The sequence below is a fragment of the Ciconia boyciana genome, chromosome 5 (genome assembly GCF_034638445.1).
Source record: "Ciconia boyciana chromosome 5, ASM3463844v1, whole genome shotgun sequence".
NCBI classification, from domain to species: Eukaryota; Metazoa; Chordata; class Aves; order Ciconiiformes; family Ciconiidae; genus Ciconia; species Ciconia boyciana.
This window is the reverse complement of record NC_132938.1, coordinates 50,563,443-50,586,381: the sequence shown is the minus strand read 5'-3', so window position 1 is coordinate 50,586,381 and position 22,939 is coordinate 50,563,443. Positions and strand designations below refer to the sequence as shown.

The following is a 22,939-nucleotide window of genomic DNA, read 5'->3' as shown; positions in this document are numbered from 1 at the left end:
AGGCAAGCATGCAATTCCAATGAGGAATCCTATTTTTCTTTCCTTTTTCCTGGTCTCACAGAAAGGATCTTCAGGCCTTGCTATGGTTCCCAGCAGTTCAAGTGACCTGTAGTGGCGGGGTTGTGAACACTCCATATGGAGTAGATTGGATAAAAATGACTTGTTTAGTCCTGGTCTATATCAGTAATTAAGCTATATGTATAGAAGCATTCTGCTTCTTAATGAGTAGAACACTAATCATTCCTTAAAGCAACAGAAAATTGAGGTGGTTTATAAATTTTCTTTCAGAAAAGACCTTTAGTTGGTTCAAATTCTATGTCAGAGGTAAAAACTAACACTATCTTGGAAGTTACAGGGTTCACTTCATGCTGAGTTAAATTAGTAAATTTGAATAACATTAAAGACTGGTAAAGTACTGTTGGGTTTTTTTATAGCTTATTTGAAGGAAAATTCTGGATTGTATTTTGTTAAAATGTAACGTTACATATATAGCTCTAGACAACTTTAAAAAAAAAAATCCCATGGGGTGCTGACAAAATGAAGTCTCATACTAACAGTGTCTTATAAAGCATGATGTTCTGGCAGAGCATTTTGTAGTGTAGTATGCAGGGAAGATTGGAAAGGTACAATTTCCAGATGAAAAACTGACAACATTTATCACTTTCCAGCTCTGTGTGGTCTCCTTGGCATTGTTCAGAACACTCATTGGTTTGCATTGTGAAGATGTGATGTTACAGCTAGTATTAAGGTAAAGCCCAAACTCCTTTTTCCACTCTTCATCCTAATTCTGGAACATACAGTCTCTGCCTATGGATGCAGAGCTGGATGAGAGTTCTCCAAGAGAGCAGAAATCCAAGCAACTACAGAGATAAGAATATTTATGATCCTGACAAAAGTCTACCAGACCTGAAGAAGTGTGATTTACGTCCTGTGATCTTCAGGAGCAAGAGATTTTTCTTGTGATTTATTTCTATAAAAGTGAGAGAAGAGAAGCTAAGAATATATTTATCACCTCCAAACTGCTTATTCCCTGCTTCTAAATGTATAATTCTTCTCTCCTGCATGTTTTCTCTAGTGTATTATACACTGTGATACAGAGCTATATACTTGTTTGCAGCTTCCACCTTCTTTCTTGTTGTTTTCCACATCTTTGATTCCTCTCTCACTGAGAATACTGCAGGTTCCTGAACTGTTGTAGGTAGATTGTTCTGTAATGTACTAAATGCATTGACTATTTTTGCTTTTAACTGATGGTTCTATGTGTTGCGTCAGAATAGCCACAATTTTGGTGTGTGTATTAGATGCGAATTGATGATTTATTTGGAAATATTGCTGTAACTAAATTGGGCTTTTAGCACCGTAGATCACATGAACATTTCAGATATTGTCTGTCCCTCCACCCACAGGCATTAAGGTGAAATTCCCTATAGCTCTGAGTGTTGCGCCTGGGAATGCTGTTAGGACCTCTGTGAACTCAAGTATGTTGCCACTCTAACAGCAATAGAGTCCTGTATTTAATCTCCTTTTTGTTTATTTAGGGAACCCTTTAGAATTTGTTTGCATTTTAAATGGCAAAACATCAGCCCAGTTAACGCTGAGGCTCTTAATAAAGTGCTCTTAAAAAGTTGAACAAAAGTGCTCTAAAGAAGACTCTGCTTCCTCTATTCCTTATACTCCCCATAGCTTATTCCCTCCTCTGCCTGAGAGCTCAGTCGTGATCTAGTGCAGTAAAACACTTTGACCCTTCCCTCCTTTTTGCTGGCTGCTTGCCTGGTACGTGTAAACTGTCTCTCTCTGGTTTTCCCAGGAAGACAAATAAACTCAGAATTCTGAGACAGAACTCATTCATAGTGGGACCAAACCACCCTGCTGGGCTTTGACATCTGCCCATCACATGCCTCCTCCATGCCTTCTTAAAGCAAGTTTTCTCTCACCTGCAAAGGACTGTTCACTTCCCCATTCTGATGCAACTGATATCCTGTCTCTACTTGTCTTGACAGTTCCTCATCAAACCGTACTTTCACAATATAAAGAGTCAGGGTTTCATGCTCTTGAGAGGTTTAGAATAGGGATCACTGTCAAGATTATTATTATTGTTTCTTAATTTGGAGAGGGCAGGAAAGCGGGAGGGGAATTTTGTATGTTGTTGCTTTCTCTAACACAAAAGGACAATGGAGTAATGCTGGACACTGCTGTTTCAGGTATCTGATCCCATGTAACCACATGATGTTGAGCCAGCGGTGGGCTGTGAAAGAGAGAGACTGTTATTCTGTATCTGCTGCAAAACTGCTTGCCCTGACACCAGTCTGCTGCTCCACTGGGATCACCTTGACACTTGAAAGCCAAGGAAAAGACTATATTCTATGGACGAAAGCAGCACAAACTAAAGGTAATTGGTGTTCAGGGGAAGACCAGGTCATGAACGGAGTTTGATTTGGTAGCAGCTCATGGGAGGAGGTGGGGAAGGATGGGAGGGGTAGGAAATGTGGGCAACAGTAAACTGGGCAAGCCTGGACTGCAAAGCTTATTTAATTCCTTCCATGTGTCCAGGTCTATTGAAATTTTAGCAGCTATCCAACTTGAATATGCATTCATGAAAGTAATATACAGATAGATGACTGCAACTCTTGCTGCTTCAGAGTGGTCACTGTTTTAAGGTTTGAATGCAGGCTGGTCTCTCAGAAATCTTGAGTTACAGCTCTCTCTTGGCAATAGGAACAAGTCATGTATGTTTATGAGCAAATCTCTTAATGTTTATGCTTTGATCTTCCTGCCTTATTGGATGGTTGGGACTAAAGACTCTACCTGCCATGTCTTAGTGGCTGCCTTGTAGTAGAGAGCTTTTGGGTTGTTTTATTATGTCATGGTATGAGTAATCTTCTTTACTTTCAGATTCTGGTAGACGCTTTTCTGAATCTACTTGCATTGTGGAATATGGAAGAGCTGTGGACATCAGCTACTTGCAGTACCTGGGGGAAGCTCAAGAAGCTATCCTGCAGTGTCTGAAAGATTGTAAAGTTTGGTCTGCCTTGTATGATGGAGTAAACCCTGATCCAGACACCTTTATCCAAACACTTGCTGAGGAGAACAGTACAGATGTGGAACACCCCATGTTTCGGCTCCAGCAAAGGACACCTAGCATATGTAGCTCCTCTCTAGTAACTCCATTCAGTGAGAAGATGCAGCTGGAGCTAGAATGGGATGATAGCTATGACACAGGGATTTCTCCTGGTTCTGATGTGAGCTCACCGCAACCGTATGATGATCTGGGAAGCACAGAGATGCAGCCACCTGCAGAGCCACCAAAACACATTCAAGAAATGAAAAAAAATGCCATCATGCTCATCAAAGGATCTTACATAGAGGAATCAGACTTTCAGGATGATGTTATGGTTTACAGGTTATGTGCCCAGAAGGATACTCAAGACGATGACAACTGCAAGGAGAAAACTTCAAATGTAGCCAGAGAATATGAGGTCCAAAGCCAGACTGTAGCCAATGGGCCTCTTGCAAAGAGCCAACTGGAAATGGACTTGGATGAGCACAGTAAGAGAAATTCCAGCTTGACTCAAGGTGTAATGAAAGAACAAATAAACCAGAAAATGATTGAGATTGATCCACAGCCAGACTTAGAGTTGAAGCTTTCTCCTCAGGAGGCAGATCGTAACTTAAGTGTAAGACTGCTGAGCACAGATGGTGAGGATTTCATTGCGCAGTATGACAAAATTATTAAGGAACTGGATCCAAACAGTGCAAGCTTGGAGGAGCAGAAGTTGGATACTCCCGACCCTCTCTCTCTTGCAGAAGAGGAGGAGGACTTTGAGAATTTCTCAACAGACACCCCTTCTGCAGAGAGCATGTCATCTCCCTTTGGACCAAAGGAGGATATCTCTCCCAAGCACTCTGCGAGGAGCCAGAGTGCTCCATTTACAGGTGGAATGTCCTGTTAATTACATACATAACAAGTACAGGAAGGCATGGTGATTAAAGGTGGCCAAATGAGATCACACTGTGGCACACAGCACAAGCATAGAGAAAGGAACAGTCCTGGCACTAAAGAGGGTATACCCCAAATAGCTGAGACCGGTCCAAGGAGAGTGAGAGCGCCAACGTGAAAGTAGAGCAGAGCAGTCAGTGTGGTGACAGCAAATGGTGGTGGCTCAAGGGCTTTTTTTGGCTGCTTTTTTTTGTAATTGTTTAAGATCTTGAGCAGGGGTTATGTTGTTTGTATGTGAGAGCTCCATTATTCTAGAGAAAGCTTTTTCAGTTGAAAGGGGATTGGAGTAACTGTTCTAATATACAGAGCCCAAGTAAATAATGTGTTTTTCTGGTGGCCTTCATCTCTGATGCTATGGATGTGGTATCACGTTGCCATTTTTTTCCTCTCTGCTATTTCACATTTCAGCACGAGGTGGCAGCACTGGTGCCATGTCTGTACGTTCCTGTCTCCATGCTCTGCCCTGGCATCCTGTTCCTCCAATGTCAGGTCTGCCCTCGCTGTTGGTATGCTTTTCTGTCTTGTGCCAGGCAGCAATTTAAGCTTGGTCTCTGCAGACCGTCCAAGCCATTCAGGAATGACAGTGCTACCGGAGGTTAGAGTGGGCTTTTGATCTGTATTTGTACAGCTCCTTGCACAGTGGGCTCCTGACCTTTAGTTAGGTCTCCTAGGTACCACAGTAAAGCAAATAATAAAAAATAATAATGTCTCTAGGTTTTCTCATCCAAACCAAAACCTCTATGAGATGGCTTCTTGTTCATTTGAAAGGAGGGGGAAAACATTCATTTGTGTCCATTGAAATGCAGCCTGTTCTGGTCAGCTGTGGCCAGCATGCCTGGCACTGTTTCTTAATTGAAAAATTCAGCCTGTTTTTCAGTCAATTTGCTATATTTGCTGTGGTGGCAATTTCCTTGTACCAGAAGGTAATCACATTCAAACCTTTCTGTTTCCCATTATCTGCTGTCAAATGTAGCTCAAAAATGTCCCTGTCTCTCATTCTTCTAGTCCCTCCCTCCATTTGTGCCTTTCCAAAAAACCCACACCAAAACCACCACCCCACCCCCCCCCAACCCCACAAAACCCCCACAACTGAGCAAAACAAAGGCGAAGAAAAAAAAAAAAAAACACAAAAAGCCTTGCTGTTTGCTCCCCATCCACAACATGTTTTACTCTTAGGCTGTTTACCTCGCTTTAATGGAGATCTTGGTGATTGCAAGTAAGGAGGTGCTCATAACAATACCTCAGAAATGTTGAGATTGCAGTGTCTTTCAAATATAATAATATATTTCATTTGGAATGCTGTATTATCTTTGTAGATGTGTGTGATAAGGATTTTTGGTTGCTTTCACTATTTTGGAATGCTGTCATGGGATGGGGCTTTCTCTGCAGAATCGATAAGCAGACAGAGGTTCCCATACCCAGTAAGTGTCAGCAGTGCCAAGATGCTCTCTTCAGGCCTACAGATCTATGAAGAAAATATCCTATTGGTGTCTATGTCCAGTTTAAAAGAATTAAATACTATCATCCCTATTTTCCCCTGAGCAAGAAAGAATGTGGTGTTCAGGAACAGGAATTTATATTCTGCCCTCCGCACCACGCCGCCACACACCCCCACCCCCCACCCCCCCCCCCCATCAGTGCTTGACTTCATGGCCACATAGAGATGCACAGTCAGGAAAGGAATAATTTTTGAGTTCTCATCTGTTTACCCTGTTTCTTACAAGGCTTGCAAACTCTGCTTATGTCCTCTGATTCTCATTCCAGTAATTTCTTGGGGGAAAAAGTCACTCTACCACTGAGAAATTTTTTTAAGATATCTTGGTAACTTGGGCTCTTGCAGTGGCATACAGCACTTGTAACAAGTACCAGCTTCAGCTTTACCTACTCAGCTTTGGAGTCTGATCTAGAGGAGAGAAACAGTGATATGTCTCAACTCCTCCTGCAATACCTCTTGATACAGTAGAGCTCTCACTGCACTGTGGTTCTCAGGAGCTCTGTGAAAATTTCTCCATGAACATGAGAGGGGAAGCAGTAGGTTATGTTGGGACAGGAGAAACCGTATCTCAGCAAAAGGTTTTGGGGCTGCTCTGTTGGGTTACCCAGGCAGGGGGGATTCCTGCAGGATGTGATACCAACTGTTGTGGTTTAACCCAGCAGGCAGCTAAACACCACACAGCCGTTCGCTCACCACCCCCGCAGTGGGATGGGGGAGAGAATTGGGGGGGGAAGGAAAAAAACCAACCAACCAAAAAAAAACCAAAAAAAACCCCAAACCCCTCGTGGGTTGAGATAAAGACAATTGAATAGGACAGAAAAGAAAGGGAAAATAATCATGATAAAAGAATATACAAAACAAGTGATGTACAATGCAATTGCTAACCACCCACTGACTGATGCCCAGCCAGTTCCTGGGCAGTGGAGCCCTGGCCAGCTTTTCCCCTAGTTTCTATGCTGAGCATGATGCCATATGGTATGGGATATCCCTTTGGTCAGTTGGGGTCAGCTGTCCCAGCTGTGTCCCCTCCCAGCTTCTTGTGCCCCCCCAGCCTCCTCGCTGGTGGGGTGGGGTGAGGAGCAGAAAAGGCCTTGACTCTGTGTCAGCCCTGCTCAGCAATAGCTAAAACATCCCTGGGTTATCAACACTATTCTCATCCTAAATCCAAAACACAGCACTATACCAGCTACTGTGAAAAATATTAACTCTGTCCCAGCCAAAACCAGCACACCAACCTTCACTCTGATGGCTGACGTGGTGGTTGAAAGGTAGCAGCCACATAAAGCCTTGTCAACGCAGGCCCTCCTACCTTTCTTCTTGTGAGTGGAGCTGTGCTGGCATTAGCCATGATAGATGAGTCTCAAGGGAGTGCTTGCTTTGTACTCACGGTTGCTATAAAACATGATAGACTTCAACCTTTAGTGATGCTCTATTAGGTGAAGTGGCAATGTAGACACTTCTGATTTGATCCTTACTGTTGCGCTGGCCCAGAATTGCTTTAGCCTCTGCCATGGTTTACAGCAGGCCTATTAAACTGGGCTAAACTATGCCCAAGTAGCTCAAATGGCAGCCGTTTGCTAGCTGAGGGGAGCTGGAATGGAGTCGGATTATGACCACTTGCTTGACCCTGGAAATGCCCAGGCCATGCATCTTGTGCTGGGGACTAGGGTGGGATGTTCCAAGTTAGCAATGCTGTAACTGCGTCACCCAGGGATTCTTCTGCGTGGTTTCCCTAGCTTTTACGTAGCCAGAATAGTGTGGTGGGACTGGGTGTGGGACAAGGGATGTTTCTAAGACTTTACTTGTGATTAGGTCACTCTTACAGACTGCCTTAAGCATCTCACCAGCTGTACCGTTTAACGATATGCATTACTTGGTTAAAGTCATGCTCAGCCTTGCAAAGGTTTCTTAAGTTTGAATGCTAAAGGTTTATGTACTTTCATGGTAAATGCTTCCGTATTTCAGTGGTTATCCTGCAGCATGAATACACAAACTAAAGCTATTATTTATCGGTGACATTTATATGATAAAGCCTACATCTACCAATAATTTTGCTTATAAATCTATTTTAATGTCTCCCCTGCTTTGTGTGACTGTTTGCAGTACTGAAAATGCCTTTTCTTGTGATGTGAACTACCACAGGTCTTGATTTTTATGTTTAGAGTAGCATTTTCATATTTTCTTTAGAACACCACAGTTTTTTGATAAGGCAAGAAAGCTAGCTATAGCTTACTTTGCCCGATCCTTACATAGAAATTACACACAAGTGTAAAAAGGGCAGATTCTGTTTGCATTGAAACTAGTGGTACCATTCTGATTAACTTCAAGGGGAATAAAACAGTAGACCATGACATACTAGGCTAACTCCTTATTGGCATATGTAAAGTAGAATAGTTACGCCTGTTAAATATGCCATTAATGTAAACTCATTGGCTAGCTAGCAAAAGGGCTTCTACTCAGGAAAGCTTTTAACACCTCTGTTAAGTCTATTTTGTCTGTTCAGATACAGTGTGGTTTTTCTCCCTGCTGGCTTTAATTAGTGTGTGGGAGGTCTGATTTGGTTGGTTCTGATGATAAAAATTCCTTTTAAATGCCTGTTTCCTAGATCTTAGGATTTTTCTTGTGTGAAAACAAAAGCATTGGTTCCTTCTTCTTTTCTTGCAGGACCATTCATCAGTGTAGTGTTGTCAAAGCTGGAGAACATGCTGGAGAATTCCTTGCATGTAAATTTGCTGCTTATTGGGATTATTACTCAGCTGGCAAGTTATCCACAGCCTCTTCTTCGCTCCTTTCTGCTCAACACCAACATGGTGTTTCAGCCTAGTGTGCGGTCACTTTATCAGGTATTTGACCACAAGTGTTAGTCATGCCTATTGGAACAGTATTTTTTGTGTCTCGTTAAACCTTACATTAGCTCTTTTCAGTTCCACCTGTTGCTTTTCCACCTGTCTGAGAGCCTCTCATCTCATTTTGATGTTTTAATTACATTTGTGCAAAGAACTGGAAATTCTGTATGACCGTAACTTTTGTTGTAACTCTATTTTAATGCAGCTAGAGAAAGCCTGAGTATTCAGTCTGTGGCTGCACTGGGAGCAAGGGAGGAAGAAGTAATTGTTGCTGTTGTTTTGGCAGGTGCTGGCATCTGTGAAAAATAAAATTGAACATTTTGCTTCCATTGAAAAAGACTTCCCAGGTCTTCTCCTGGAGGCCCAACAGTACTTGCTTTTTCGTGTGGACATGTCTGATGCCGCAGAAGAATTGCTAACCAAAGGTAAATGTTAACCACACTCAGAGGAGTGCTGGGTGGAATGACTCACCAGTTACCCCTCGCGTTTTCTACAGCATGATTAAAAGTAGGTGTGGTGCATTGTGAATATCATTAACCAGATGTACCCTTCTGACTTTAAACTGATGATGCTCAGTAGGCCACAGTATATGGATCTATTTGGATATTCTTTGCTTTTTAGATGCTTTTATTTGCTACAGAAAATGTCTGTTTAAAGGAGTAACAAAATCAGCTCTTGGCTCGCTGTCAGTTTGGCTGTAAACAAACTTGCTTTCAAGGCATGAGGTGAGATGGCATATGTGCATGATTTCATTTTATTTTTAGCCTGACCTTCAGCTAGTCATTGGTTCTTTTTTGATAAATGTTAGGGAGGACAGAAGTCCAGAATGAATTGGTTTCTGCAACAATTGAATAAGGCTTCATATCACGGTTTGGGCTACTACTGAGGGAGATAGATATTAGCCAGAAAATAGATTAGCCAGATAGATATTAGCCATTTCTTGAATGAAAACCAAACCAAAACAACAACAACAACAAAAAAAGGGGGTGGGTGGGTGTAAAAGCCAGGACACTTTGACAGCAGTGGGGAGTTAAACAGGAATCATCCCAACAAGCAGCTTTCCAGGGGACTTCTGTAACATCTGCTGCTTCTCAAGCACAGTGCATGCTACACCTGTCTTGATAGTTACCAGTAATTACACTGCTGTGGGGGAAGCTAGTAAAAATAAGCAAAATGAAGAATCTTACATTCTGAGAACTTTCCAGATGCAGCCAGGCAACTGGTAGAGTTGGGGCTGTGCCCTGGGGACGTGCTGGTTCTCATCTTGCTGCTGTTGGGTGCAATGTTGGGTGCAGGTTTCCCTTAGAAGCAAACTTCCCACATGATAGGAATGTGTTGGATTTGGTGAGAGCAGTGACTGCAGTGATTAAGAGCTGACTCAGCAACAGGGTTCAAGAGAGGCTGCATTTACAGGTGCGTGCTTACTCATTATTGCGAATCATTAATAATCACCCACTCTGCCCATACCTCTGTGAAGATGTTGATATGTTTGTTGGATTTCCAGAGGTGTGGAAAGTGGGACTTTTTATGTGCCATTTTAATTGTGTTTTCATTTTTCAAGGCTTTAAATAATAATTTACCTAGTTTCTAGTCAGCATGGTATGTGTTTTGAAGGTTTGCAGTACATCTAGTCTGTAAAATTATGATCTTCCTAAGGCTGCTTTTTGAAGAATTCGTCTGTGGAAGGTGCCTGCTGTAAAGGAGCTGTGTATTGCAAATGTCAGTAGTGTTTTAGGCACTATGTTCTGGTGCCATAGATTAGAAAGCCTTACAATTAGATGGTATTGTAGCTAGCATGTGGGAGATGAGATTAGGAGGCAACATTTAGTGTCCTTTTTTTCAGGTGCTGGCAATGAGAACTTTTATATAATGCATTCCCAATGGCATTTATTTATACTTTCTATTTTACGTCAGTTTTCTTCTGTGGGCTTCAGAATTTGCCAGGTTGACTCATGCTGGTCATTATTTAGGAATTTGAAACAAGGCTGCTTAGTCACCCTGTTGGTACATTTTCTTCTGTGTTGTAGCAACTACCGTAAAGAAGGCACCTCTTGACAAATAGATGGAGAGTAAATAAATGTCGGGATAACTGCAGACTCGCTTCCCAACAAGACTGGTGACGCAAGTAATCAAACTGTAATCCTAGGGGCAAGTTGGCTCAGTAGTCCATCAGCCCACAGTAGTTCATTATATTGATTAAGAAGGGCAAGGTAGGAACTGCTACAATAATGGTAAATGGAGAAAAAAAAACAAAACAGAGGAACTCCTGTATGATTTCTTTGCATTAGCTTGAATGTCACCTTTGAGCGTCATGCAAATTAGCTGTTCTCTGAGGGTGTTTTCCCCAAACGGAAGTGGTGAATAACCCGAAGTTTTTTTCTACAGGTCTGAGCATAACTGGCCTCCTACAGAATTCACATCTGAAAAACAGAAGCCAGACTTAGTGGGGAACACAGATGTAAAACTGAAATATTCCAGAGCATTTCCTTTTTCTTGACAGTGATGATCTCTGAAGGTGTTTGAGCAGAAATGGACGATTTGTTATTTTCTGCTTGCAGTAGTATGTGGTTTCCTTACACAGTAGCTTCGGTTCCTTACACAGTACCTTGGGTTCTGATTAGATATGTAGAGCTGTCGTGATGTAGATCCCATATGAAATGCTGCCCTTCTTTCAGTGTGTTGGTAACAGTATCTCCAGAGTACTCATTTTCTCATTTTCTCAGTTGTATGATTTGGTTTGCATCCTGACCCTAGAAAGAAGTGGACAATCCTGGTCAAAGAAGAAAATCAAATCTCTTGTCCCTAGACCAGCTTTCTGTACTCCAACCCCCCTCCTCCCCCTTAAATCTAAATCAAAATGTTTTTAGGGAAATGGTTCAATTTTGATGCTTTTTGAAGGGAAGAGTTTAAAAAAAAAAAGGAAAGCTTCGACAGTATACTAGCATTCTGCTTATATCGGCTAATCTATTTAAAAAACTTAAAATATTAATTATGAAACATTTTGATGTTAGAAAATATATTAAAAAAAATCTTCAAGGGAAGCTCAAAACTTTATCTTTTCATTGTAATTCATAATTTGTTTTTCCTCTCACAGTCAGAATTTTCCACAGAACTGAAATTCCTGTACTCTATCTCTAGTAGATAAAAATTTGTAGAATAACAATATGAATGATTGATAAGTCTGGAGTTGGAAAGGTTTTTTGAAACTCAAGAAAAGTACAACTGTTAGATGATTAAGATGAAAATGTCTTTCGAGTATTTGGAACTGTACAGTAATTCCACAGTGCCTTAGGAGAGGTACAGGAAAGGAACAACAGTGCAGAGCTGTAGAACAGAGGGATTGCGCTGCTGCGTCGGGCGAGGCATTCATCTACCCGTTCTCGCGTTAGCTACTTGGAGAGGTTTCAGGAAAAGCGTGGTGTAACCTGAGACTGAGTTGTTTCCACATAAACTGCATGTACTTTAAGGGAAACCTCTTCTTAAGCCGAACTCTACATTGCTGCATTATCTGCAGTATGTGAGTTAATATGACAGTTTTGTTTGGTTTTTTTTTTTAAATAATTTACTTATACAGCTCATGAGAACATCTGCTTGTAAGTTAGACAGGATTTTATCTGTCTGCTTCTGGCCTCAATGACATTGTGTGGCAGTGAGTTCTGCAGGTTAATTTTTCTTTGTGAAGTATTTATTTCCATCAGTGTTAAATTTTCTCACCTTTTTAGTTTCACTAAATTAATTATCATCTAATTAAAGTGCAGTTCTGCTTCAGGTTGAAACAAGGAGCAATTGATTGAAATTTAAGTACTGCTGTCACTGTAATTCCATGCGTTCTGATGCTTGAGCCCTGATCCTCTGAACTCTGGCACCAGAGATCATATTGCAGAGCACACAGTGGTTTTCGCTTGCTCTTTTTTAAATGTTTAGTTGCTTTACAGGGAGTTAAAGGTAAGTGTAGTTAGTGGGGCCTACAGCTGTAGAAAAATCAAATTTTCAAATGTTTTTTCCCTTAGTTTCTAGCTTGCTTCAAACTCCCGATGTTTGGCGATGTGATAGCTCGGCCTCAAACCCATTTACGTGATGATTCATGGGGAGAGGGTAGAGAAAGAGAGAGAAAAGTAAAGTCCAAATGATATTTTGATCTGGGGAAGGGCTAGAGCACAGCATCATTTAAATTGAGACAACCATGCTGGGTCTAGATGGGTAGATATTATCTGCTATTTCATAAGGTAAATCCATATTACTCTTTCCCTTGACTCCTCTTCTGCCCACATATTTTTCTCATCAGAGCTGGAACTGAATAATATATAACCTGGGGAAAGATAGCTAATAAAAAATGCAATAGAATCAGACCACGTAGAACTTTAAAATGTTGGACTAGTGGAGTATCTCCCTGCACGGTCTGGGTACTGCGAACTACAGCTCTGAAGGCAGCCCTTGTAAACCGGGTTTGGACACTGTACAAATACTGTGTGTGCTTAATATACTGAGTCCTTATTTCCTCTCCGCTCTTCCTGGCTTTAGGTAATGTCCAGCACAGCAGCAACGCAGGGAAAGGAAGGAACCTCTCTGAAGCTTACCCAGCAGTACTCCAGCCTTTCCTGGGACATAAAGGAAAGAAAGGCCTGGCTCATCCCAGCCTTCCCGCGCACGTGAGGAATGCCGTACTTGCAGCTGCCCTTTTCCCGGAGTTCCTGAAGGAGCTGGCAGCTCTTGCTCAGGAGCATTCCATTTTATGTTACAAAATACTGGGGGATTTTGAGGATTATTATTAGTGGGGTTTTTAAATGTGTTTTTAAAAAAGCTTTTGGCGTTCAAACAGATTTTTAATGCAAAGCTGCTTACAAAAGAATGTTGTACTTCAGTATATCCTGAAAATACTTGATTTGGAGGGGGAGGTAGGAGGCAAAATGTTATTCCATGTTACCTTATATTAGGCCTTATAATTTCCCTCTATGCTACATAACTTATTTGAGAGATTTCTGATACTGCTCTTACTGCAGCTTCCTACTTCATCTCCTCCTCTTTGCACAGCCACCCTTCTTTAGCATCACTGATTCCTGTTGAATTTCTGCAATAGACACTTGTAGGTTGGCTAAGAGAGGCAAATGTTTTAGCTTTTTCTGTTCCAGAAATACTCTTCTGGATAACTTGTTAGAAGACAGTTTGTTTGGAAAAACATTGCCCCACGGGGACAGTTGAGGGTATAAAAGTATACACAAAATCTGCACAAAACCCCGTTATGTGAAGGGTTGTGCTTCTTCATGTCTTTGTCCCCTTCCTCCCTTCCTGTCCTGTTGCCTGAAATGGGTTCTTACCAATCCAGATCTGAAGCCCTCTTTTTAACTAGCGGCTCAGGTTTTGTAAATTCAAGTGATCTTATGTGTATTAAACCCATGACTAGCCAAAAGCAGGTGCTGGACCCTACACATACCACATTGCCTTATGTTGCAGACAGATCCGCAGCTATCAGCTGTTGGTCTTTGAAGTCAAATGAACTGTGTAAGTGGATGTGGATTGCAGACCGCCTGGAATTTTCCTTGCAGTTTCTCAGCATTCTTTGATAACTACTGCATTGCTACCTAAACTCTCAAGCAGGCCTTATTTAGTAAGATTTGCACAAAGTATGGAACAAAAAGTTTCTATGCAAGCTGTAATTAGTATGTAGTTTGGTTTTATGCTCATTTTAATAAGCTAAAGAAAGGTCTTCAATATCTTTCAGTAGTATTAAAAGGACAGCAGGCTGTTTTTGTCCTTTTCTTTTTAATGAAAAAGGTTGGCTTGCTCCTGAAAGCTGTTCTGTTTTACTGTTAATTTTTCTGGTTAAGGGAAAGTTAAATACTGTTTGTTTACTTTTAATTTAGGTGTTGGCTTTTCCTAATATTGCACTTTTGGGATGGTGAGGGGAGGACCAGACTATTCGCCAGCTGTAGAAAAGGAAGGAGTAACAGGGAAAGCTGTCTGCTGGTGACTAACTGCTTGAGAAAATTCTCTTCTGTGAGTAATGGGCTTCATTAGAAGAACCCAAACATGATGAATTGGTGCATCACCACTGCATTTCGTCTTATCTTAGTAGCATAATTGTCCTTCCAGTGTGCTGTAGTTGGCTACATAAAGAGGGGCTTAGTTCAAGAAAGCCTTAAACCCCTTTGTCCAGGAAAGAAACTAACAGTGACTCCAGGAAATCTGAAGGAACAGAAATCAGAAATAATATTTGCATACATTAGTTCTCCTGCTCATTGTAATTCTGTAATGTGGGATGCTCCAGTTAACCGCGTGCTGATTTTGAAACACACTTTCTCTGAGATTGCAAGGGAAAAGAACACTTTAAAAACAAAGACACTCCAGAAGAGTCTAATTAATTACAGGTCAAATTCCTGTGGAATCTGCAGTGCAATTTAAGCTCCTAAATCCTTTAGATGCTTCTTAATTACAATTAAGGTAATTAATTGTACCTTTAATCTACAAGCTGTGAGAAGCATTCATTGTGTCAGAGTGCTGTGGGCTATTCCAAGGAAAAAAAAATACCCAAAGTGTACCTCTAACAACATCACCTCAAGAACTTCTCTGGGTCCGTCTTCACTTCCATGATGGCTGGGGGTCCTGTTGCTTCCTAGCTGACTCTCTGGTTGCCTTCTCTTCTAACTTGTTTATTTTTTTAGGCACCGTTGCATCCCCATCCTGTAGATCACCTACTGACCTCCACATGGCCCTGTTTCACCTCACAAGCTTCCAAAGAAGCTGAAGCCGAGGCTGTGGGTTTTTTCTTAAATCTTAGTTATCCAGGTTTAAGAGAGCTCTTTCTTTTTCTTTTTTCCCCTGCATTGCTGTTGTAAATGGGCAATGAGCAAATTAAGGGGTGTTTGTTTTGGTTTTGTTTTTTGTTTGGTTTTGGTTTGTTTGTTTGTTTTTAAAACTTGTCCTAGGACATGGTGGGTTCTTTCCCCACTCCCCTGTTCCTGCTCCCACTATTACCAGTCGTGCTGTCTTTCATGCTGTACTTGCAGACCTGGCCTGAAGGGGTTCAGTAGCGTTGTGTGTGGAAAGTGTTTTAGCATTGTGGATGCAGGGTCAGTGCTTGCTCTGCTCCTCACCTCTTCTGGTAGGAACTTTACGTGAGCAAAAGAAAAAGTACCAAATGAGTGTGGTCAGCTAACTTTTAGTGGTTCAGAAACAAGTGCTAAATTGCAGAAGCAATCCAATCCTTTTTCTGAAGGACTTTTTAAAAAGGAATTTAAAAGAATTTTATTTTTTTAAAATAAAGAATTCTGCAGACCAGTGCTCAAGGCAGTAAGGTTATTATGTGAACACTCCCTTCCCTTGTTTTTATTCTAAAATAAGAATCTTTATTTGCTGGGTAGAAGGGATTTATTTTGAGATTGTACATTTGTTGAAAACACCAGTTAAATTTTAAAAAGTCACAGAAGTTCCATCTCAGCAGGTCTCTTAAGCTACATAGGGATTTTAAACTGTGGACTGCTCAAAACAGCATCTATAAATTTGAGGAAGGGGAGGATTTACCTCATAAACTATAGTAGAACTTATGCTCTACATCCAGTAGGATAAATTCAGCCTTTGAAATCTGGAGTCATGTGGAAGACTTATTGCTGAAAGGTCACAACTGTGTGTGTGCTCAGCGTCCCCTTGTAAATGGGAAATCTGTCTGTCAGCTCCCCCAAAGGAAGAGGTAGACTAGCGCAGTGGCCCTGGCTCAGGACTGTAAAAATGGCGATCGTACATGTAACTTTATATTACTTGGTTCCTGAGCGGGATCAGACTTGCAGCTATGTCTTAGTTGTGATTGTAGCATAATGTCCAGCAGCCAGCAAAAAAAATATTGGCAGGAATTGCATCTTCCTGTCTTCAAAATGCAGAGCCTGTGATTTAGCTTGAAAATGTTGATCTTTTGAGATTCATCACCTCCGTGTGCGTAAGTTCTTCAGCCAAATGTTTAATAAGCTTCTTCCCTCCAGTTAGAGAATGCGTTATCCCATCTCTCACCAGTGATACATCTTTTTCCAAAAAAAACCCCCTATATGCCTATGGTCCAAGCTGTGGTCCAGCCAGTAGGCCCCAGGAGGACACAGCGTTATGCTGCTCTTTCCAAGAGTGAAGAAGTGCTCTATGGTCTGGATTTCCCCACCCTCATGTGTGTGTGACTAGAGCGGTCCCTCTTCCACACGTTGTCTCAGCATCAGTCACAAATGAAGCGTCTTGGCATTGGCAGATCTGTTCCAAAACCTGCAGGTGGTGGCTCAGTGATACCAAAACTAATTTCCAGTCTCCTGCTCAATGTTTCAGACTGTGAATGCCACACTTCCAATGATGTAGCCTTTGAGTGTGGTTTTAAGCTGTTCTGCTGTAGCAAGGAATCTTTCCAGCAATTTCAACCTGCTATTATTTTTACAACCTACCTATAAAGTGAACGCTTTAGTGTCTTAAAACAGTTGTAGTCATTCTCTTTTACCTTTGAGCACTTTTGGATGCCCTGTGGGTTAGTCTCAGCACACACACACACATTGTTTGTATTAATTGGGCTAAAGCGCTCAGCAGCTTTCATTCAAAACAGCATCACCCTTTGCATGTGCTGATCTTTGGACATGTACAGACAGTTGCAATTCATGTGCTGTGTTGTTGGCCCTACTTACTGCCTTTTTATTATTATATTCTAGGCATTTTTCTTAAATTTGATCTTTTCCATGTGTGCCCTAAATAAAAATACAGGATTTCAAATGAGATTTGAGTTGTTGGTTGTTGCAGTTTCGGACGTGAAAGATGCACTGCCTTCTTTGTCCTGGTAACTTCTGACCTTGGTTTGGAAGAACAGAAATGAGAACTGCTGTTGTCAGCTGTATTCTGTGGAGATGAGAAAATTCCCAGTAGCAGGCACAGGCTGTCCCTCCCACCGGCACACCCAGATACATCCTTCAGAGCATCCAGTTCGTAAATTACTTATTTCCTCTTTCATCGGGGTTTGTCACTTTGTAAAAAGTCTGGTGAATTCACTGGTGTCGTGCTGCCGTACCCACTTTGTGCATTTGCCTTTCAGATGCGATTTGATCTTTTTAGTAAGATCAGTGAATTCCCTAGAATGGGAGGAAACATGGTGTGACTGGGGTGGACCTCGGACACTGGCAGGGGCCACGCTTTGGACTGGGAACAGGACGGGATAGGCAGTAAGCCTGAACAGCGTTTCTGCCACCAGTGCCATTCTAATTGCTCTTTGGCCCGGGCACAATGCCGAAGTGCTCTGTTTACTCCTTCAGAGAAAAACATTTGCAAACAAATTTATGGCATCCCGCAGAGTCCAAGGGTTTAAGTTCAAGAGGTTAAGTTCTATTTACCAAGAGAAGTATACCATCTAGCACAGCGTGTACGCGTTCACTACCCTTTTGTGCACTCTTCTTATGCCTCACAGAAGGTTTCGTGCTTCAGGAAGGATTTTTAGCTCCTCTAAGAAGCTCTAAAATCTCAGGGTTGGGAAGAAAAGGACGGGAGTGGTGTGATTTGGTGCAGTTAAATTATGCCATTGTATCATTTGAATTTGTAGCCACAGCTCCTGTTTGAGGGCAGCTTGATTTAATAAGCAATTTACTGTGCTGTATTTACTGAAGTTGCTATGTCATGCCTGCAGTTTTTATGACTGCTCCCATTACATTTGTAACATTTAAACTGCATCTACGGTTATGAGTAGAATACTGGGATTTTCCTCTTTCTTTTAAGTCAGATAGCTCTGGCACAGTACAGTAATGTTGCTGCTGTGTCCAGATCCAATTTAGATAATTACAGTATGTTCTTCCTTGCACCTTTTGAGCATTATCAGCAGAAACGGAGGGTACATGACACTCAGGCTGCTTACCTTAATGAGCGAACCAAAGGTAAAACACTGCAGATTAGCAGGGGGCACTTGCCTCTGTGCAAAATGCAGTAAGAATTTACATGCGTTGCTCTGATTTACTTGGGGACCAGAAAGAAAAAGCTCATAGCAAACTTGAAAAATGACACTGACAGCATCCTGTGGTAACTGTCCAAGTGGGTAGCACTGCTATACAATGTTTTGGGCCAGAACTGTGCAAAGGAGGGTAAAAATTGCTCCTTGTTAAGGTGGTGTCAGACTTGCATAAATAGGTATTCAGGTAATATGACGGTGGTGCCAGCTGTCAGAGCGCAGACAGCCGCAGAATGCAGTGCCATCTCAGTGACTTTGTTGGCAGTGAATGACTAAATGTACTTTATCTTTTAGGGGCCCCCAGCTTTTCTAAACATGTTGTGGCCCAGCATCAATGTACTTCATTTGTTACATGCTCAGTTGGAAGCCTCTTATTTATGAATAGGAGCATTACTTGGATTCTCAAATATGTAGGTACTTAAAGTGACGTTTTGTTGCTGACTGTGCAAATCTTCTTTTTGTTCATTGATTATAATGGTGCTTGTGTGGCAGCTGGATTAAATTAAGACTGAAGTCTCTGGGCTAAAAGCCCTGATGGAACTTTTGTGCAAAGGCTGCATTTCTCGACCAAATAACTTTCTCTTGGGCTTCGGCAGACTGCCCGCATACAATTACATATTGTGGACTAAATACCTGCAAACTTGCATTTCTGATGAAGCCGATTCCACAGCAGCTGCATTTTATTGCAGTCTACTTTAAAAATAACTAGCTTGGATATAGACCAAAAAATAACGTGCGTGAGTCAAATCCAAGACAACTAAACTGCATCCAGCGCAGTGCTGCTGTGTCAGTTTGGCTAGAGCTCAGACGAAATGCCATCTCGTCCTCAAAGGAGAGGGAGTGGCTCTGGGTCTCGGTATCTCTTGCTGCAGCTTGAGCCAAGGACTCATGTCTCTTGAGGTGTCTCTCGGTGTCCAAGCGCAGCTTGGTGTTGGCAACTCTGACCAGCGTCTGTCGTAAAACTCCAGTCGTAACATTGGTTTCTGAGCTTCAGCGTGAAAAACCTAGCTGCCTCTAAGACAAGTCTGAAAATATGGCCTCTCAAGCTTTAGAAATGAGAAAGTAAAATGTAACTTATTAACAGTTATGCCTGCTTAGTGGGTGTGCTTTAGATAATTAAAGGTGTGGCTGATGCGACCATATGTCAGGGGAACTTTTGCTTTGTGCTTACACAAAATGCCTGTGCACGGAGGGAGCATTCCCTACAGTGAAACTGTTGGCCTTCAAGCACTCGTGTTAGGATTAGCTCATGGCAGCACAACCTCTGCAGCTCTAAACACTGAACTCACCTCTTAGGCCTTTCTCCAAAGGCTGCGATGACAAGGCAGTGGATATGGCATGAAATAATTGGCTGCCTGTGTAGGTGCTGGGCTAATGTGGGGTCTGGCACAGCTGTCACCAGTCTTTTTTGGGGAAAAGCCAGCAGGTGAGATGGAGTCATTTGCAGGGTCCTGAGTTGGACCTTACATGCACAGATAAAGGGGAGGGACAGCAAAGGTCAGGGTCCCTCTCCACCTATACATACAAATGCATGATGCAAATGGTCAGCAAATGCTGCAGACAGTTGTGAAATGTCTGTACACCCTACAGGAGATCTTAAGGGTCTGGGACTAGGACGGTCCTAGAGGGAAGAAGACTTGGTCAGTACTCATTAGGACCACGCACAGCTGCATTGCTCACTAAACTCTACCTTCTTTTGCATCTTTGTTGCCTCATGGCAACACGTGAGCATTCCTGTAGGTTTGTTTTATTGCAGTTAAAATTCAGGCTCTATGGCCTGATGTGGGGGGTGTGTTGAGCACAGCCAAAAGAAGGAGCATTCCTGGTGGCTTTGTGTTCCCGCTGCAGTGATCCATAATTACTGATCTGGCTTGGCCCAGGGGCTCCTCTAGATGGAGTTTAAATCTGCCATCGCAATGGGCAGGAAAAGGCGCAGCAAATCACAGGTCATGATGACTTAGGATTTTGTATTTTATTGCCTTCCTCACACTGGTTAGCAATAGAATTCTCTCTCTCTCTCTCTCTCACACCTGAAAGTTCGCAGCTTCTGATGGGACAGGGACGACTTGCAGTTGACAGCCGATCCAGTGCAGGTAAGCTTCCAAGATAAATCTTCGCCTCCAATTTGCTGTAACTTGGTTTTATACAGCCATTATGTGAAGCAGAATCCAATGAACTTTGGAGTGTTTGTAAACAGCATTGCAAGGAAGATGCAGGCAACAAGAGCAAAAAGACCACCAGTGTGCTATTCCGTCTTCTCTCGTGCAGTTTGAGAAGAGAGAGTTGAGTGAAAACCCAATTTGTTTTTCTTTATGTGAAAAAACCCACACACTCTACATGTTGAGCATACACACAAGGCCATAAATCGCTGAGAAGGTGCTGCCGAGGTCAGTGGTTGTGAAAGTGTGTAGGTAGAGGGGTTCTCAGAACAGAAATGAGAACATTACAGTACGCTGACACCACGCTGCAGCAATGGAGCGGAAAGGGGCCGCAGTGAAATCGCAGCGTGAATACTCTAGCTGTAAATTTTTTAGTTAAGGTTCCTATCATACGCTTCTATTTTTAACAGTTGAAATTAAACTCTGCAGCCAAGGCTGAGCGCTAGAAATTCTTTCTTCACTACTTCAGCATTGCCAGCATCTTTTTTGACAACTTTCTTCTCCTCCTCTGCAACCTCAGATATGGGATACTTCAGCTATACAGGATTGTAAGTATCATCTCTCCACCATCAGGAGTGCCCTCCTAAAGGACTTCAGCAATGAGTAGATGAGATTGTCATGACAGTGTCTGGTGTCAGCTTTTAATTTGCGAGCATTTTCCTTGGCCCTCTGTTCGTGGATGGTTACTGGTGAAAACCTGCATGAAACTGTCCTTAATTCACCCTGCCTAATGCCATTGCACAGATGCCATCTGCAATCAGTACATCAGGGAGCACTGTTGTAGCTAAATAAGACTTGCAAGTTGGGGTCAAAGCCTTAGTCTTAATTCTTGAGTTCCTAGCCTCGATACAACCACACTTAAAACAGTCTCCTGGTCTGCAAAATATTCTGACATCGAACACTCTGTAGTCAGGCTCTGCCTTTTTATCTTGTGGACCCACCTGTCCTATGGGGCTTTTCTCATTTGTCTTTACAATAGCAGATATTAAACTCCCTGAGGCTGCTGCTTCTGTCTTTTAATGTGCTCCATCGACTACTGCTATGCAAATATAAATCAAAGCTGTTTTGTGCAGTACAGAGTTCACTTGTGGAGTACTTAGAACTTGCCTTTACCTCCGTTTAGGGCACTGAGGAAGGTGGTGGTTGTATTTAGGCTGCTGTATCAGGCCCTTTGCAGGCAAAAAAGGATCCAGTGTTTTGGCTGTATTGGTTCGATCAACATGGTGTAAGGTGACTGATGAGCCCCTTAATGCAGGCTGCCATAGTGGGAGCAGTATTAGCTGGCCCTGCGGAGCCTTCTCATCTCTTGGTCCTAGCACTTTCAGCTACCACTGCTTTAAAGTTGGTAGCTGGTATCTCTACAAATGTTAAAAACATTCATCATCCTGATCTCATTTGACTCAAACAGCTTTTTTCTGTCAGAAAGAAATTTACATTTTGTGTGCACCGGCAAAAGATTTCTTCAAAAATTTTAGAAGTGACTGTTTCATAATATAGTGCGAAATTTATAGACTATAGCTGCTCTTTCCCCTCCCTGGAAGAGGAAGAATATGATAATTATCCCTTTTTAATCTTTCTCGTTATCCATTGTGTCTGGCAGGTGGAGGTGAAAATAGATTGAGATTTACAGTAAATCCATTTAAAGATCTAATGCTGTACTCTTACAGAACTTGGCTTATGATTTTTAACAGATTTTGTACCATATTAGCAAACCGTAATTATGTAGGAAGAGAGTGGCTAAGAAGAAGTAGCCATTAAAAAGACATTTACCAGCAGTAGCCATGCTACAGTTGTGGAGATCCTTCCCTCTTCTAAATACAGCTTAATACGTGGTTGTTTTGCTTTCTCTTTTTTAAGAGGCACCCACTACAGCAGAGGGGAAACTCAGCACAGCAGCATCAAGCTGTGCAACAAAAAGCACTAACCTTAGAGGAGCACCTTTTGGAAACAATTGTGTTTTTCTAAACTGAGGGAGTACCTTTAAATTAGGAGTCCAGATTTCATGCAGAAGCTCTTGTGCCTTGTCGTTTCTTGCTGTCATGGCAAGAGCTGACCAAAATTTAAAGTTTGCTGTATAATCTAAACCTTTATTGACTGAACACTTGAAAACTCACACCACTGTAAGTAAAAATGGTACTTTTTGCTCATGACGTGAAAAGTGATAGTGAAAGCCTTTGTGTGAAGGTCAGGTTACATGAAAATTTGAGGGGGGGGCTGGTTTGGGGTTTTGGGTTTTGGGGGGAGTTTTTGGAGGGTGTTTTGTTCAGGTTTGTGGTTTTTCTGAAGCGTCATGGTTTTTGATTGCAACTATGTTACTGCTTTTTGTCAGCTTCATGACTTTTGAATTGTAAAGTTATTTTTATGTGAATAATGGGTATACATTTTATTCATTAAATGTATTCAAAAACCATGGGGTTTTTTTCCTTCTGATTAAGAGTTCACACTTGAATCGTGAGCCAGTTTGTACAGAAATCTCCTCCTTGAGACAGAGACTAG

The 22,939-nt window shown here is 42.0% G+C and overlaps 1 protein-coding gene across 1 annotated transcript in view; it reads left to right on the top strand.

Annotated features, from left to right (window-relative positions):
* Positions 1-13,171, top strand: part of FHIP1A (FHF complex subunit HOOK interacting protein 1A) — a 39,090-nt gene extending 25,919 nt beyond the window's left edge. Inside the window, exons 6-11 of the mRNA XM_072862644.1 lie at positions 669-748; positions 2,202-2,389; positions 2,893-3,933; positions 8,157-8,335; positions 8,625-8,763; positions 12,860-13,171. Of these exons, the coding sequence (XP_072718745.1) occupies positions 669-748; positions 2,202-2,389; positions 2,893-3,933; positions 8,157-8,335; positions 8,625-8,763; positions 12,860-13,110 (1,878 nt within the window). The 3' untranslated portion in view covers positions 13,111-13,171. The remainder of the gene's footprint in view (positions 1-668; positions 749-2,201; positions 2,390-2,892; positions 3,934-8,156; positions 8,336-8,624; positions 8,764-12,859) is intronic.
* Positions 13,172-22,939: the final 9,768 nt, after the last annotated feature.